The 14,751-nt window shown below is 40.9% G+C and overlaps 1 protein-coding gene across 1 annotated transcript; it reads right to left on the bottom strand.

The window, feature by feature from the left end:
- Nucleotides 1-3,764: 3,764 nt before the first annotated feature.
- On the bottom strand, nt 3,765-14,627 carry LOC144661447 (organic cation transporter protein-like). The gene is made up of 10 exons (XM_078522221.1): nt 14,113-14,627; nt 9,673-9,995; nt 9,199-9,427; nt 8,473-8,671; nt 7,531-7,749; nt 6,949-7,083; nt 6,652-6,752; nt 6,277-6,385; nt 5,505-5,577; nt 3,765-4,691 (listed from the first exon to the last, which is right to left on the bottom strand). The coding sequence occupies exons 2-10, from the start codon at nt 9,952-9,954 to the stop codon at nt 4,416-4,418; spliced, it is 1,623 nt and encodes a 540-aa protein (XP_078378347.1). The 5' UTR covers nt 9,955-9,995; nt 14,113-14,627; the 3' UTR covers nt 3,765-4,415.
- Nucleotides 14,628-14,751: the final 124 nt, after the last annotated feature.

The following is a 14,751-nucleotide window of genomic DNA, read 5'->3' as shown; positions in this document are numbered from 1 at the left end:
CGGTTGAATAAAAGCCTGGTTTATAAAAATGCGATTTTTCATAATGTTTATCACCGCTGTTTGTGTTATATTTTTAATCTGGTTACCCATGTGTTGCGATCGAACAACCAAAGTAGTAAACAGAGTAGTAAAAAGACTTAAGTGGTAAGATATTGGCTTTTAATTTAGAACTGAAAACTCCACTTATCCTATAGCTCATGTGCTAAGCGCGGATTATTCCGGGATTTGGAGGAATAGCCAATCCGTCAGCAGATTTTTGTGATTTGCATCTTACAGAGCTTGAATAGATCTTTCCACAGGACTGTCCATCTTCAATATTGACTGCATTCCGACAGAGCTAATCGAAAAAAACGTGATCAGTTTTTGGTGTAAAACAGGCCAAAATACCCGTACTTGATCATGATCTCCTTTCCAGGGTTTTCCATTGATTCAGATCAAAACTTTTCAGGCCAGTAGAAGGGGTGCACAGAGTAAAAGATAAAGAGAATAAGAAAGCAGAGAAAAAAGAAAAGGAAAGAACCAAGGAAAAAAATAGAAACGGTTCAGCAAAAAAAAAAAAAAAGTTCAAATTTTGGGTTATGCGCATGCACCAAAGTAAAATATTGTACATTTTTACATGGAAATTACATCAAAATCTTCCTGCATTGTCAGAAAGTGCATTTTTAGCAAATTAAGAGGGATTTTGGACCGTAGAGCCAAGAAAATCGATTAACGGCTAAAAAAACGCGTTTTGGGGACAGGAAACCCACGCACACAAACAAATATCTCGCCTTCGAGTCACATAGTCCCGCGCAAAGCAAACGAGCTGTAGTAAAGACAATAATGGATCGTGCCAAATATCTTCCCTCGACCTCTCAGCGTAAACAGAGCGAAAAACAACAAGTAATCGGTGATCTTAAAGTCAACGGATACCCCCAAAGTTTCATCGATCGTTGCCTTGTTTCGGCTCAAGAAACCATACAGCCAGAAAACCAAGAAAGTCAAGAGAGTCCAAGGGGTTACGCTTCAATCCCTTACATAAAGGGTGTTTCCGAGAGAGTTCGACGTGTTCTTAGCAGAGAAAACATAAGAACCACTTTCAAGCCTGTTAAAACACTGGGCAGTATCTTTAAGAAACCAAAAGACCGCCCCGCCACAAATCAGATCAAGGGAATTGTGTACAAAGTCAAATGCAAACACACAAACATACTACATACAAATTTTCCCCCCCTCTGGGGAGTTAGTTCGGGTGTCAGAGAGTTGCCAAAAACATGTGATTTTGCCTATGTGGGAGAGAGCAAAAGATCATGGAATTCGCGCGGCGCAGAGCACAAGCCTGGCACAAGATCTAATAACGAAAGCGCAATAAGATTTCACGCGGAAACAACAGACCATGACATTCATCCGGATTATGTAGAAATTTTAGAAAGAAATGTCAACAATAGGCAACAACGCCTATTCCTAGAAGCGCTACATTCTATCCAGGACATTAACTGTGTGAATGAGCATGTGCATTTCCCACAAGTTTATTTAACATTGGGAACATCCCTAGAGACCGGCGGTGTATAAAATACTTATTATGCAAAAACTGAACCAATTTTAACTCTGATGAAGGTAACAGAGAGTTACCGAAAATTCAGTTTTTTATACGTTTTTACCAACTTTTTTAAGATCAGATACAAACCAAATTTTATTAATTTCAGCATATTAAGGGTTAATCTTCGTCGGTCGAAACCACCCTTGTGTATTTTCGGGTTTTGATTACTCCTTTAGTGTTGTTTTTCTGCATAAGAAAACTATTATTTTGAGGTTTCCTTCCGGCTTTGAAAGTAATCAGAAAAATCGTGACGCTGCTTCTTTAAGGTCACTTTATCACTACAATCGATATATGAATTATTTAAATAAACATAAAAAAATATCAAGATAATATTATGTTTATGACTCCTTACTGCTTCCGGAAGAAAAATCGGAAGGACTGGTAGCATGTGTGTGTTTATATGTATATATTTACCTCTCTACTGTACAGTAAAAACCCGCGTATAAGAACAAGTGGATTAAGAACACCCAGGCCTGATTTTAGGAAATAAAGTATCATTTATATAAGAACACATTCAGCCTGAAAAATGAAAGTTGTTCTTATATGGAAAAATATCAAAGATCAACACTACTTTTCATTGCACACATAATAGTTCCACCCCAATTACAGTACAGTATTGCCTTGATTTATCAAATTTATTAAAATTAAAATACAATTGTGTGCATATATATTGATTTCATCTATTGGTAGCCTAGTATGTTCCTTATTTTAAGAAACTTTTTTTTTTAAGAACACTTACAGGCTGATTTTGCAGATTATAACCCTTTATATAAGAACCAAATCAGCCTGAATCGCCAAAATAGGTGTTCTAATACGCGGGTTTTTACTGTATTGCGCACAAATCTTCCGTTTTGTCTCTCCAATCGTAGATGGAACAGAAAGCTGTTTAAAAATATCAGGTGCTATATCACCTAATAAGATCTTTAACGTTTGATCACGTATTCAGACAATGATGAAAATCAGAAGAACTGAATGTTCAAATCAACACTCTTCAAATAAAGAAAAGTGAGTTTGATTTTAAACTCGGTAACTACAACTTTGAATGGCTCTAATGAGAGGGACATCTTTCCAGAACTGACAATTCTTAGTGAAGATGACAATTTCACTTCACTTGAAACGAAGAGGGTTCAATCCCTATAAAGGGCGCGCGGAAGAGAGAGTTCAGGGACTGGACTAGTAAGTACCATATCGCTACAATCAATCATTTGAATTGTTTAATCAGACAGGGAAATATAAAGATAATATTAAGTGCATGAGTTACATTTCCTTGCTGCTTGAGGAAGAAAAATCGGAAAGAGGAGGGGTGGGTGAGGGGGGGGGGGGGGGGAAGAGGGGGTACGCAAACCCGCCGATCTGTGCTACTTATGGCCAAATCCGCAAATCCACCGCAATTTTCGTTCAAATCCGAATCCGCATTACTTAAAAACTTTGTGTGGTATAGTTTCACTGTTTTTATGCCAACTTTTTAAGAAGTTTCGTTTTAATGCTTGTTTTTGCGACAATTTTGCCAACATCCCCACAAAGACTAACCAAAGTGATCTGAACTTCGTTTATTATCCACCATCAGAGCTTCCTGACATGCATACATATTTACTCGATTTCCATACAGGGTATTGTATATGAAAGATCATCATAGAACTAATATTTACGCGAAAAAGATTCGAACAAGATAAGACTACGAGCACCGCCCTTGTTTTCTTAGTCCGTCGGACAAGAACCGGAAAAAAGAGGGCGACTGGAAATATAGCCGTGGAAATCAGGGATCCACGGCCCCAGGGGGGGGGGGGGGTACTCCGACTTGTTAATGACGGGGATGGTCGAATGAAGGCAAAACTCAGGACCCAAAAAAATCCCTAAGTCTTCCGACATTACCCAAAAAAATCCCTGGACCAAAAATAACCCCCCCCCCCCCAAAATTCCTTGTCTAATTACCCCTAAATTGCCAGGAGGGGCAATAACGCTCGAGTTTGATCATTCATCATACCATAAATACGCCAAAGCACTTAACTTGGTTTTTAATACCCCCCCAAAATCCCCTATTTGAATCAAGTCACCCCAAAAAAATACTTGCCAAATATTCCAACCCAAAAAAATCCCGGAATCGAAAATTTCAAACCCAAAAAATCCTTCGATCATCCCGTCATTTACAAGCCGGAGTACCCCCCCCACCCCCCCTGGGTCCACGGCCATGTTTTTACTCGCCTTCTATTCAGTTTCACTTCACGTTCGACGGGCTAAGAAAACAAGCGACTGTTCGTAGCCTAAACAAGTTTGTTCTTTGAAGGTACATTATTTGCAAAAAATATCGTACGATTTTAATTTCGGACAAGAAAAGTGTCCCGAAATAAAACCGTCCGAAATTTTTAAGCGTCCGAAATATTTACAGTATAAAACTTTAAAGTACAAAACAAACCCGATGTGACAAGGAAGGTTATTGAGATGGCAGAAATAGTGGAAGCTGTCACTAAGGAACTAGAACCAGATGATCCTTTTGAAGATCTTTTAGGCTTTGAAGAAATTTTAACTTCAAAGCTTCAACTTTCCTTTATGGAGCGAACTTTTATTGAGACACTGCTTGAGTTACGTAACAGCTTGATAGTATTTCTGGTATTTTCGCGTCGTTGTATCTGTAAAACCTTGAAGGTGGAGTAGGACTATCATTTTCTCAGTATAATTCATGTTTGTAGGCGTAAATTTACTTAAGCTATGTTTCAGCAAAGTGTCCGAAATTTGTTAGAAATTAGAAAAGAAGTGCCCGAAAATTAAACGTCTGAAATTTTTGCAAGTAATGTATATGGTGAAGTTTAACTAATTTCCTCGAGATATTTTCGTTGTCAGTTTATATAGAAGCAGGATCTTTATTGTCCACTAGGTTCGCCCTGCTGCTCGTGGTATCTTTGACGGTGTCAGCCATGGTGACATCTTTCATCTCCACAGCATTCTTTTCTTTGGGGTCTGTGGACTGCAATGCAATATATGCCTCTTCTGCGCCCTCGGTGTCCATTGTCTCAGCGGTCGGCATTCCCTTTGTCTCTGGTAGCGACTGACACAACAAACCCGCCAACAGCGCATTAGCTCCCATGATGCCGTACGGGAGGAGTGGATGCACCAAGCGCTGTGAGAAAGTGTAAGAAAAACAAAATGACCATCACACGTACGTAACAACTTTGTTTATCCCTTTAAAGGGACTATGTCAAGGATTTTACCAGATTTTTGAACAGCCAAAATTGTGTCGCTGGAACCCGAGAAATAATAGTCCATTTTTATTAAAAATTGGCTTATTGGAGCACTGAAACTGTAAACGAGCATCTTTGGCTGCGGACGGCTCGGACGGAAACAGACTGTAACATGAAAAAGTAAGGCTTACTTTTTCAAGTTGTTTCCGCGCGTCTTCAAAAGAATCGATATTAAGATTCACGCAAACTAAAAATGCCGTGAGAATGTTTTGATGACTTTTGATCTTATGTTCCTTTTGGTTTATTATTACCTTTTCGTTGTTTTCTTTCTTGGCAAAATAATTCACTTTCCCCAGGTTTCATTGATTTAAAAACAAATTTATAAATCGCAAAAGTTCCCAAGAACTTTCCCCCCTCCTCAACGCAGAAAGAAAGAATAAACGCGAGATTCAAACCCAAGCTTGGGCTCCTGACCTGAGCCTGCGTCGCAGACGTAATCTAACCCGTTAGCAACGTCCAAGCTTTCAGACCTTTCTGACGCTGGTGGGAATCAATGCCTTTCTGGTAAAGTTTTTCATCATTCTGGCCAAAATAATTGACTTTCTAAATAGTCAGCGGTATTAACAACGTGGAAACTCCCATTACAGCATGATTCAGAACTGTTTAATTTGAACATAAATATAGGATTACGATGTAAGAAGTACTGTTCCACTTTATTTTACAAAAGTTGAAATGAACACACAGTTACCCACCAGGTGGATGATATAAGGAGAGGCGAATGAGCCAATCCTCGCAGCTGCTGTTGATGATCCCATGCCTATGTTCCTACACAGAATAATGAACCAATGATCAAGGTCTTACTTCTCCTTGTCAAGCAGACAGGTGATTAATGAGAAAACAATGTTGTGTTGATGTACGACCAAGGAGAATTGAGAAGTAGATAATTCGTGAAACATTGTGGAAACTGAAATCTTATGGTTTAGAGGCATGAAGAGACAAGGAATATGCGAAAAGGACTTGAATATCGGGGCAGCAGCTAGCAACAGGCGAGCTGAGGCACTTGCTTCGGCAAAAATTTTGATTTGCTTTTTTTTCATGTTCTTGTAAGAGATAGCATTAATTGTAAGTAGATAAATATAAAAGAAGTGTTTCTTTTTCTGATATTGCCTCGGTAAGATTTTCCGTCTGGCTACAGCCCCGATTATATAAACCAACTGCATAGACAAGAAGGAAAACAATTTCTTCTGATTTCTCTTGTAGAAAGGAAAAATATACGCAAAGAGAAGTAAAGGAACGCTAGCTTGAAAAGTGAAAACAAGCGTAGATTCCTTGAACTTGCTTAACTCTAGTCCAGTCCCTGAACTCTCTCTTCCGCGCGCCCTTTATAGAGGTTGAACTCTGGCGCCTATAAAGGGCGCCCGGAACAGAGAGTTCAGGGACTGGACTAGCGTAACGCATGTGATAAAGGCATTAGCCTTGGCTTATGGCAACATGGTTGTACTACTGATGAGTGGTGAATCATACCTGATGACCGTGGGGAAGAGTTCCGCAGCGTAAACATAAACCGCGTCAAATGAAATGAATATAAAGAACTTGGCTGACATCGCCATGATGATACGGCCAGCCATGAAACCTGTAGGCAACAATATAAAAAGAATGTGAGATTTCTGCCACCATACGGCACGAAAAAGCCAACGACAAAGTAAAAATCAATGTGTTTGTTTGTAACATTGTTTATCGTACCACCGTGGTACCCACTTACACAGCATCTCCCCACGTGCACACACAAAACAAAGACGGAAATTGGCAAGGTTTGTTGGCAGGTGAATAACGTAGACCTGGATCAACATTGCTTGGTTTAAGGTTAAACGTGTTATAGATGGAGTGAAATTAACGTACCTTTATCATCACCCGTGTCATACATTGTACACAACACTGCGCCGACAGAGGCGATGGCAGCAATAAACATGCAGTAAACCAGCGGCTTCTTGCGTCCGAACCTAAAACAGACAATGTCACTATTACTTAAATGAAATAAGCTGGTAAAAAAAGAATAAGAAGTTAAGTTGCTTCCTGCGTGAGGTGAGGCAACAGATGAGAAAATCGTATGTTTTCGTTGGATAATGAATTGATTGAATGAAGTAAATTAGTTGGAAAGAAATTTCCCGCCAAAACCGTCTTTGCACCTTCACTCACCTGCCTATTGCCCAGATGCCAACATAGTTGGCGGGAATCTCGATAATGGAGGCCAAGAAGAAATTCAAGTACATGTTGCCACCCAGTGTAGGAGTGCTGAATGATACACCGTAATAAACCATGGCGTTTACAAACCTGTAGGAGAAAAGAAAATTACCATTATTGCATTAAAGTTTATTTGGTTTTGCACAAACAGAGTACAAGATGGCGCTACAGTAGAATGCAAAAACCCAGCCTTTTGATTTGTCTATTTTGGTCACGTGTACCGAATACGCCTCTTGATTGGCTACCTCCTATATCATCCCCCTATACTACTATCGGGGTTGTTGCCAGTAATGTTTCAAGTAAAAAAAATGGAAGCCTGTTTCAACGAGCATGGATATTAATAGGCCAAACGAGAGTAAACTCTAGAAGACGTTTTCACGAGAGTTCACGACAGTCGTCGACAGTGCATGAAAGTTTCAGGTCAAACAAGAACAAGAGTGTAACATTTTTCAAGTCTCGTTCTCTTTTGGCCGGGGCTGTATCGGTAGCCAAACAAGCATGAAAGCTTAAAGAGAACACCATTCCCCTGCCACTTACCAGGCATACCAAGACACAAGAGTCCTGTGTAGCATTTTCTTGGTTCGAAACAAATCCCTGACGTCGCCCATTTGCTGTACCTTTCCTTCAGCACATGGATTGTACAGAGGTTCCTCTGGATACTCCTTCTTGTTAGTGGCAGCGATGTCTCGGAAGATTTCCTCGGTCTCCGAAACCCTGCCTTTCAGCAGCAAATACCTCGATGACTCTGGAATAAACCTGAGTTGAAAAAATAAAAAGACAATTGCGGAAAGCTATAGTACCGGCGGAGTTGTTGTTAACAATGTTGTCAATCCTCGACTGTGTTCAAAAATAGCAGGGAAGTGCCATTTTTATAAGTGGGAAATAACTTCGTCTACTTCTGTTCTTACTCTTTATTCGGTTACTGAGTAACCAAAGAGTATCTGTTAAGACAAGGATGGATAAAGTGTGCAAATTTAAATAACATACTGAAATAAAAGGTTGGAATTTTTGTAATCACTCTTGACGAAACTTGAGGAAACTGCTTCAGTAGTGCATGCCCCTAAAATAACTGAAGACAATATGCTGCCTTTGCAATGACATCTGCAAATGGTTAGGTATTCTAGACTGTAAGCCCTGTCTCCTGCATCTTCATTGTAACAGTGAGCCGGTAACGTAAAAGAACCTACTAAATTATCCTAAAAAGTGGGCATGGAGTTCCCAGTGTTGTGGTCTGGTCTTTGCCCACTGTGCTGTGTACTGTGAAATTCTTGGAGATAGTAGCTGTATAAGCTACTCTGCAAATTCCGTTGGTTAAAAAAGTGATGATGATGATGATGATGATGATGGTGATAAACCGTGAAAAGAGCTACAAGGTAAGTAACAACCGAGCAAGCCGACACTATACTTCTGATCTGATTACCACCTAACTCATAACGCTCCACCCTCTATAGGGAAGGAAACACCTATCCAGTCACTTACCGCCATGCCAATATAGAAGGTAAGCCAGGCGCAGCGCATATGATTGACAGAATTCTCCAGTCACGCACTCCATACGCCAGACCAGCTAACATCACGAGTGCCAAGGTCCACGAGTACCACAGTGACGTGCCAGCCACGTGACGATGCCTCGGGCCCACAAACTCAGTTGCCATCACGTAGATTCCCATGCCGCCTCCACCTAAACAAATGACGTCACAAGAGTACCGAGTGAAAAACGTTTGGATATACTACACTTTAAGGTATAAATGAAATAAGCAGAATGTAGTATGTGTTGTCTTTTTGGTATTTATTTTCTAAGGTAAAACCCTTTCAGAAATTCCGTCTTGACTCTCCTTCACTTTTGGACACTTGGCCTTGATGGTTTACCCAACAATCATGTTTTCAAAGGCTACCCCCCTCTCCCCCCCCCTTCCTCCCAAAACAACTTTTATAAAAAAGAAAAATTGGCGAAAGGTCAAGCTAGAAAATAATAATGCAGTGGAACCTCGATTTAACGAAGTGCAAAGGGACCGGGGACATTTGTTCGTTATATCGAAAACCTCGATATAACGTATTTACGGAAAAAACAACCAACATGTTCCTTATATCGAGGTAACGTTAATCAGTTCTAACGATGTTACGCTGCACTACGCACCCAGAATTTCCGGATGTTAACGATTTTTGAAAATAACATCTATAATGTCTTTAGACAAATGTGCAACTCACCGATACTCAAACCAGTCAAGAGTCTGAACAGGATAAAAAGCCAAAAATGATGCGGAAAGGAGGCAAAAAGGCCAAACAAACTGGCTGCGAACGAGAACACAATCAGGACCGGCTTCCGGCCAATTTTATCTGACAAAAACCCGCCAACAAGTGCACCAATTAGCCAGCCAGCAAACACAAGAGACGTGGAAAGAGAGGAGAGGATGGCTTTATCACATACCAAGTCAAACTGAAAAGAGGAAGAAGAAAAAATGTCAATGTTACAAACTGATTAACAAGGACAGCAGTACAAACGGGTCGGCAAAACGTCAGGAAGCAGAATGGCTGAGTGGTTTAATTTAGGGCGCTGGTGTTGTAATCTTGAGGTCCTGGGTTCAAACTCTCTACCCTCCCCCTAGCTGATTTGTTCTCGGTCGTCCCAAGTGCAAATCCTCCTTAGGATCAATAATGTTCAACGATAATTAACTTGCCTACCCGTGTGACAACGGAGGTAAAATCGTCGGTAAATGTCCAGGCCTCTCTCGGCATATCACATCGCCTTTTGTCCAACGCAGTGAACTCTCCAGTGAAGTTACAAGCGGTGTTATTTTCATGAGAGACACACGTCCACTTGGGTTCAGCTGAGATGAAGGTGGGTACCATGACTTGGAAGGTCATGTTGAACCATTCAATGTAGCTCAGTATGAAGATGAGCCTGAGCTGGTACAAACCCAGGCTCCCAATCTTTTCCAACATATCGTCCACGGACAGCGCCATTTTTCGGTCGAGTAAACCAGACTGAAGGTTCAAGGAAATGGCTAAAATACGAAGACAAACGGGCCTGTCAGTATTTTATCCGATGTTTGGTCAAAAAGGGCGATGTTGCTCTGAAAGAACTAATTTTTTGTTTTAAATGGAAAATAGCTTATTCCATATCAAGCCCATGCACGCGCCCACGTGCAGGAGAAGTAACAATACAGTGTAGACGTCTTAAACATAATTTTTTTTTTCGTCGCGGGACTGACAGAAAACTAAAAAGAAACGTTACCTTGTGAAAAACGAAAGGAATTTAACAAGAAAAATAGGGTTTTTGATCGGTTGATAAAGTTGTCTGCACATCTGCGTGATTCTAGACTTCAAAATGGTCGTATTTTTTTGCGAACGCGCGCGGTCTTCGTACGAAAGATCTGGAACGAGTGTCAAGAAGAAGAGTGAGACTCACGCCCCTCTTACGCCTGCGACGGATCCATGCTTTTGGCGCTTTGGAAAAACGCCGGACTGTTTTACTTTCTAGTCTATTTCTCGAGTCTCTCGTGTATGGCTTGATTTTCGTTATTCACAGGATTCGCTCTCTCTATATATATCCTTGCTGGTACATTAGCCTGTTCCAGGCTCTCGGTAGTTGAAGGGGAAAGCGAAAAACGCGGGCGAGCGAGAAAAAAACGAGGGGGGACGAGCGCGCATTATTCGCTCTCCCATAACTACCGAGAGCCTGGAACAGGCTACTGGTACATGGCCTGTCTTATATTTTTCTCTGCCAGCACATACGCGACGCGACTGTGACGATAAACATGGAAAGAAGGGGGAGGGGAGAGAGGGGAAAGGAGGGAAGGGGAGGAGAGAGGAGGGGAGGGGAGGGGGTATATTCTGGCATTAATGGAGTTGATAACTCGTGAGCTTAACTTTTACGACTATCCGTCTGAAGTGTTACCACTCGAATTCTCTGGAAAATGCCGGCCACTCTGATGATATTGAAACATATGTAATTGTAATATAATAATAATATATGATAATGTCCAGCGCAATAAATATTTACAATGAACGCATTAAATCAATTTATAACATTGAACAGTATTAGCTACCTGAATCTTACCACCTCTGCTCAGGTGACAGCCGACAGCTAGCAAATCCGTAAAGCAATTTGACGGATCATTGAAGCGGATTTTACTGATAAGATTAACTCCTGACATACCTTACTATGTAATTCTCCGATGTTTTCGTTTTTTGCGCATCGCACTTCGTTCTTTTGCCACCGAAGTTGCACAGCCGAGTAAAGTTTAAGAGTTTGACGGAGTTTTGATCACAATGACAGTCATAAACAAAAAGTGGAAAGGTTTTTATTTGCTGGATAAATACAACAACAGGTAAAATTTATTGCATCATCACAACATTGGCCAATCAAATACAAGCCTGCGGACAGACTACCAAGTGGAGCATAGACTGTCCACAGCCTCTCGATTTTTCAACGCAAAAAAGCAAACGAAGCGGCATCCAGTTCTCTCGCCGTTCTCAACGCGCGCTCATCGATTGAAAAAAACCCGAAAAAATAGAGGGCTGTGGACAGTCTAGTGGAGCAGGGCGGAAAGTTAATTGGCGAGCGAAGCTCGAATTCTCCCAGGCCAAACTCGGCTCGCTTCGCTCGCCAGTTTCTTTTTTTTTTTGCCCTCTCCTACTAGGGAACCTGTTCGCAGGCTAATTAAATACAGGTTACACAAAATAACTGTTCTTAGTAAAGTACGTATCAACATAAACATACACGAGTGTTAATGTGTGAGACCTAACCCGAGAAAGAATTATAGAAATCGTTCTAATATTTCCTCCAATGATTTCTAGGGCTGAGCAATTCGATTATTTAACCCAAAAGCTGGTAGTAATATATCCTGGCGAATGGTCAGAGTAAGATCACTTCTAATGAACTAGTAGAGTCGTCGAGGAAAGATTTGGAAAAATATATGGAAATTAATGTCGAAAAGAACAGTAACCAAACAGCGCCTGAGTAGAACTTAGACAAATGTTTTGATTTGTTTCGAGGGGGGTATAAATTCTGCCTCTAGGGTATTCTTGCTGTATCTTTTCGTCTTTTTCTTTGCTGTTTCAGTTATAAATACACATGAATCACCGAATTCCTTGTCGCCGACGGTCTAATGAACTGCAATGATCTCAAGTAGCAGCGTATGGAAAGCAAGATTCCACTTCAAATGACTCCAGGACCAAGAAACGAATTGTAAGCGAGCCCGAACCACTATGCGAAAAAGTAAAAGTAACCTGACCTCCTACGACAATGCCTGTTCGAGATTTTCGCCGCAAAAATCTCCAAACGTATGCCCTGTTAAGACGCTAAATAGTAAAAATGTATACTGCAGAATTCCAGTTATAAGCCCCCCCCCCCCCGCTTATAAGCCCTCCCGGTTATAGGCCCATCTACCTGGAAACAAAAAAATACATCCGATTATAAGCCCCCCCGGATATAAGCCCCCCTCTGCCGGATGACAGTACTGAACAAGGCTAAACGTTGCTTTATTATTCCTTTTTCCACTTAAAAACGTATTTCGATCAACACTCCCGTGGCTCTTTTCGAAACGTTTTTTCATTCCGCTTATAAGCCCTTCCGGATATAAGCCCCTCCGCTTATAAGCCCACCCAAAACCCCTTACGGAGTTGTATAAGCCCAGGGCTTATAACCGGAATTCTACGGTAGGTCAATAAGGGAGAGGCCTCCCCACTTTCCCGGGCTGGGACTACGGCTTTTTATTTATATATAGTGTTTGTTTTCACTTTAGAGGTCACGAACTTTCACCAAAAATATCACTTTCGTGAGAACGCGAGGCTTCAATAACACACAATAAACAAAATACTTTTCCTACTCGTCAGAAAGCAAAGTGGGAGTAAAATACTGTTAAAATGGCGGTATAATTGTAAGACGCGGAGCAAGTAGCAACTGGGGACAAGTGAGCTAACTTTATTTAATAAAGAAATCGGCGCAGCCTGGCGAGTGTTGAGTTACAGGTCAAGGGTGGCAAGCAAGATAAAATGCTACCCAAGCTCTGTTTATGTTTTTGTTCATTACGAGTTGTTAACTTAAAGACCCTTGCATATAGTCAGGCTAAGAAAATTTGGAATATGCGTAAGAAGTTGCTAAAAACCCTTTCTTTCGTCTCTCGTAGTTCTGTCGCGTGATAAATGAAAGTAAAAAAAGTTACTTATTTACTTATCCTATCCGTCTGCAGGTGCTATCGTGTTTCCGCTGTCAGTTCGGGTCGTGTGAATCTCGTTCGAGATATCTCTAAATGGTCGAAAATTGACTACATAAATTGTATATGATAAAAACTGTCCATTAGGTAGCAAACTCTAACAATAAACGCACTTTTAACTTAGCCATTACCGTTAGGAAATAATCGTAACAAAACGGCTCTTTTTATCATCAAGAAGAACTGATATACGATGGCATATATATTTTTAGTAATTTTGAGGGCGATCGAATGATCGGTGAAGCAAAACCAAAACCGTCTTGCCATCTTAATAAAATATAGAGCACTTGGAAACTTCAACTATACATGTTAGAGAATAAATAAACCACTCATTTGGTGACTTCAGTTGAGTTCCACCTTGTTTGTTGAACATGTGCAAAACGAACGCATCGACTCCCGGGATCGACGTTATACTAGGCACCAAGAGCTATGAATCATGAAAAGTACAGATCATTTACTGCATTTATTTATTTCACTGGCGTTGGCAAGAATCAGAGAAAAGAGGTGCGAAAGGCGAACTTTAGAAACTTCCTACCGTATTTCACTTCAGTTGACCGTTTCGCGCGATTACAAGTTATCTCGCTATTGCGTTCATAACAGTATGAGAATCTCAAGGGTAGAATACCTGGTGCACTCCCGGGGGGCATAGCTTAGAGCAGCAGAACATTTATATGCAGATTATGAAACATGTGCATTAAATTCAGTAAATACACATGAAGTATTAACTGTTAGTCAAAAGGTCGTTTGTTTAGCTTATTTTCAGAACGCTTTCTGACAGGATATATATAGGAGGCGACCATTCAGCACAAATGGACGCATCAGAAATGTGAGTATTGCTACTCCAACACTAGGATGTGCCACTTAGTTATGCTTTGTGTGATGCACAAAACTATAGTAATTAACTTACCTTTGAATTGCTTTCTTCTCCACAAATGTTCTTACTGTTCGCTGTTTATTGTTCACCTTGTACCACAAAAGCACTCGTACAACACAATGAACAATACACCTTTTGTGTTCCAAGCTATCATATAATCGAAACTTGAATTCCTTGGTCGATGATTGACAGATATAAACGAGTTGTCCTGGTTTTCTTTTCTCGATATTTCTGCAGTGAAAGGCGTCAGTGTTTTGTCAAGCTAATCGCATAAACATTCTATAATCAAAACAAAAAAGATTTGTCTCATTTTATTTTGTTCGAAGTTGAACTTTTTCCCTATGCACTAAAAAAGATCATAAAAATATATGATTGACATTTATCTGACCTCTTCTGCGTGACAGTTGTAACGACCACGCATGGCAACCAACGACGCCAACGAGGGCGGCCGGCGAAAGGCTAAAGAAATCGTCTTTTCTCGCTCGTTTTCGCCGCCTGCCGTAGCTGGCATAGCTGACGGTTTCTTTTCGCCATATTCTTTTGGGCTACCCCTTGCTTGCGTGACACGTGAAGGGCGACCGGCCGCGCCGACCGAGTGCGCGAACTGCAGGACGCGAGTGCGCGAAGCGCAGGAAGAGGCCGGTTTACACGTTACGATTTGTCGGCCCGATT

This window comes from Oculina patagonica, chromosome 7 (genome assembly GCF_052425735.1).
Source record: "Oculina patagonica isolate OP01 chromosome 7, crgOcupat, whole genome shotgun sequence".
Classification (NCBI taxonomy): Eukaryota; Metazoa; Cnidaria; class Anthozoa; order Scleractinia; family Oculinidae; genus Oculina; species Oculina patagonica.
The sequence above is the reverse complement of the archived record's forward strand: the minus strand, read 5'-3'. Positions and strand labels throughout refer to the sequence as shown.

Coding starts and splice junctions, on each gene's coding strand:
- LOC144661447 (XM_078522221.1), bottom strand. CDS start 9,954: ATGGCGCTGTCCGTGGACGATATGTTGGAAAAGATTGGGAGCCTGGGT. Junction 9,428..9,672: donor TTACCTCCGTTGTCACACGG/GTAGGCAAGTTA, acceptor TCCTCTTTTCAG/TTTGACTTGGTATGTGATAA. Junction 7,750..8,472: donor CCTTCTATATTGGCATGGCG/GTAAGTGACTGG, acceptor TTTTCAACTCAG/GTTTATTCCAGAGTCATCGA.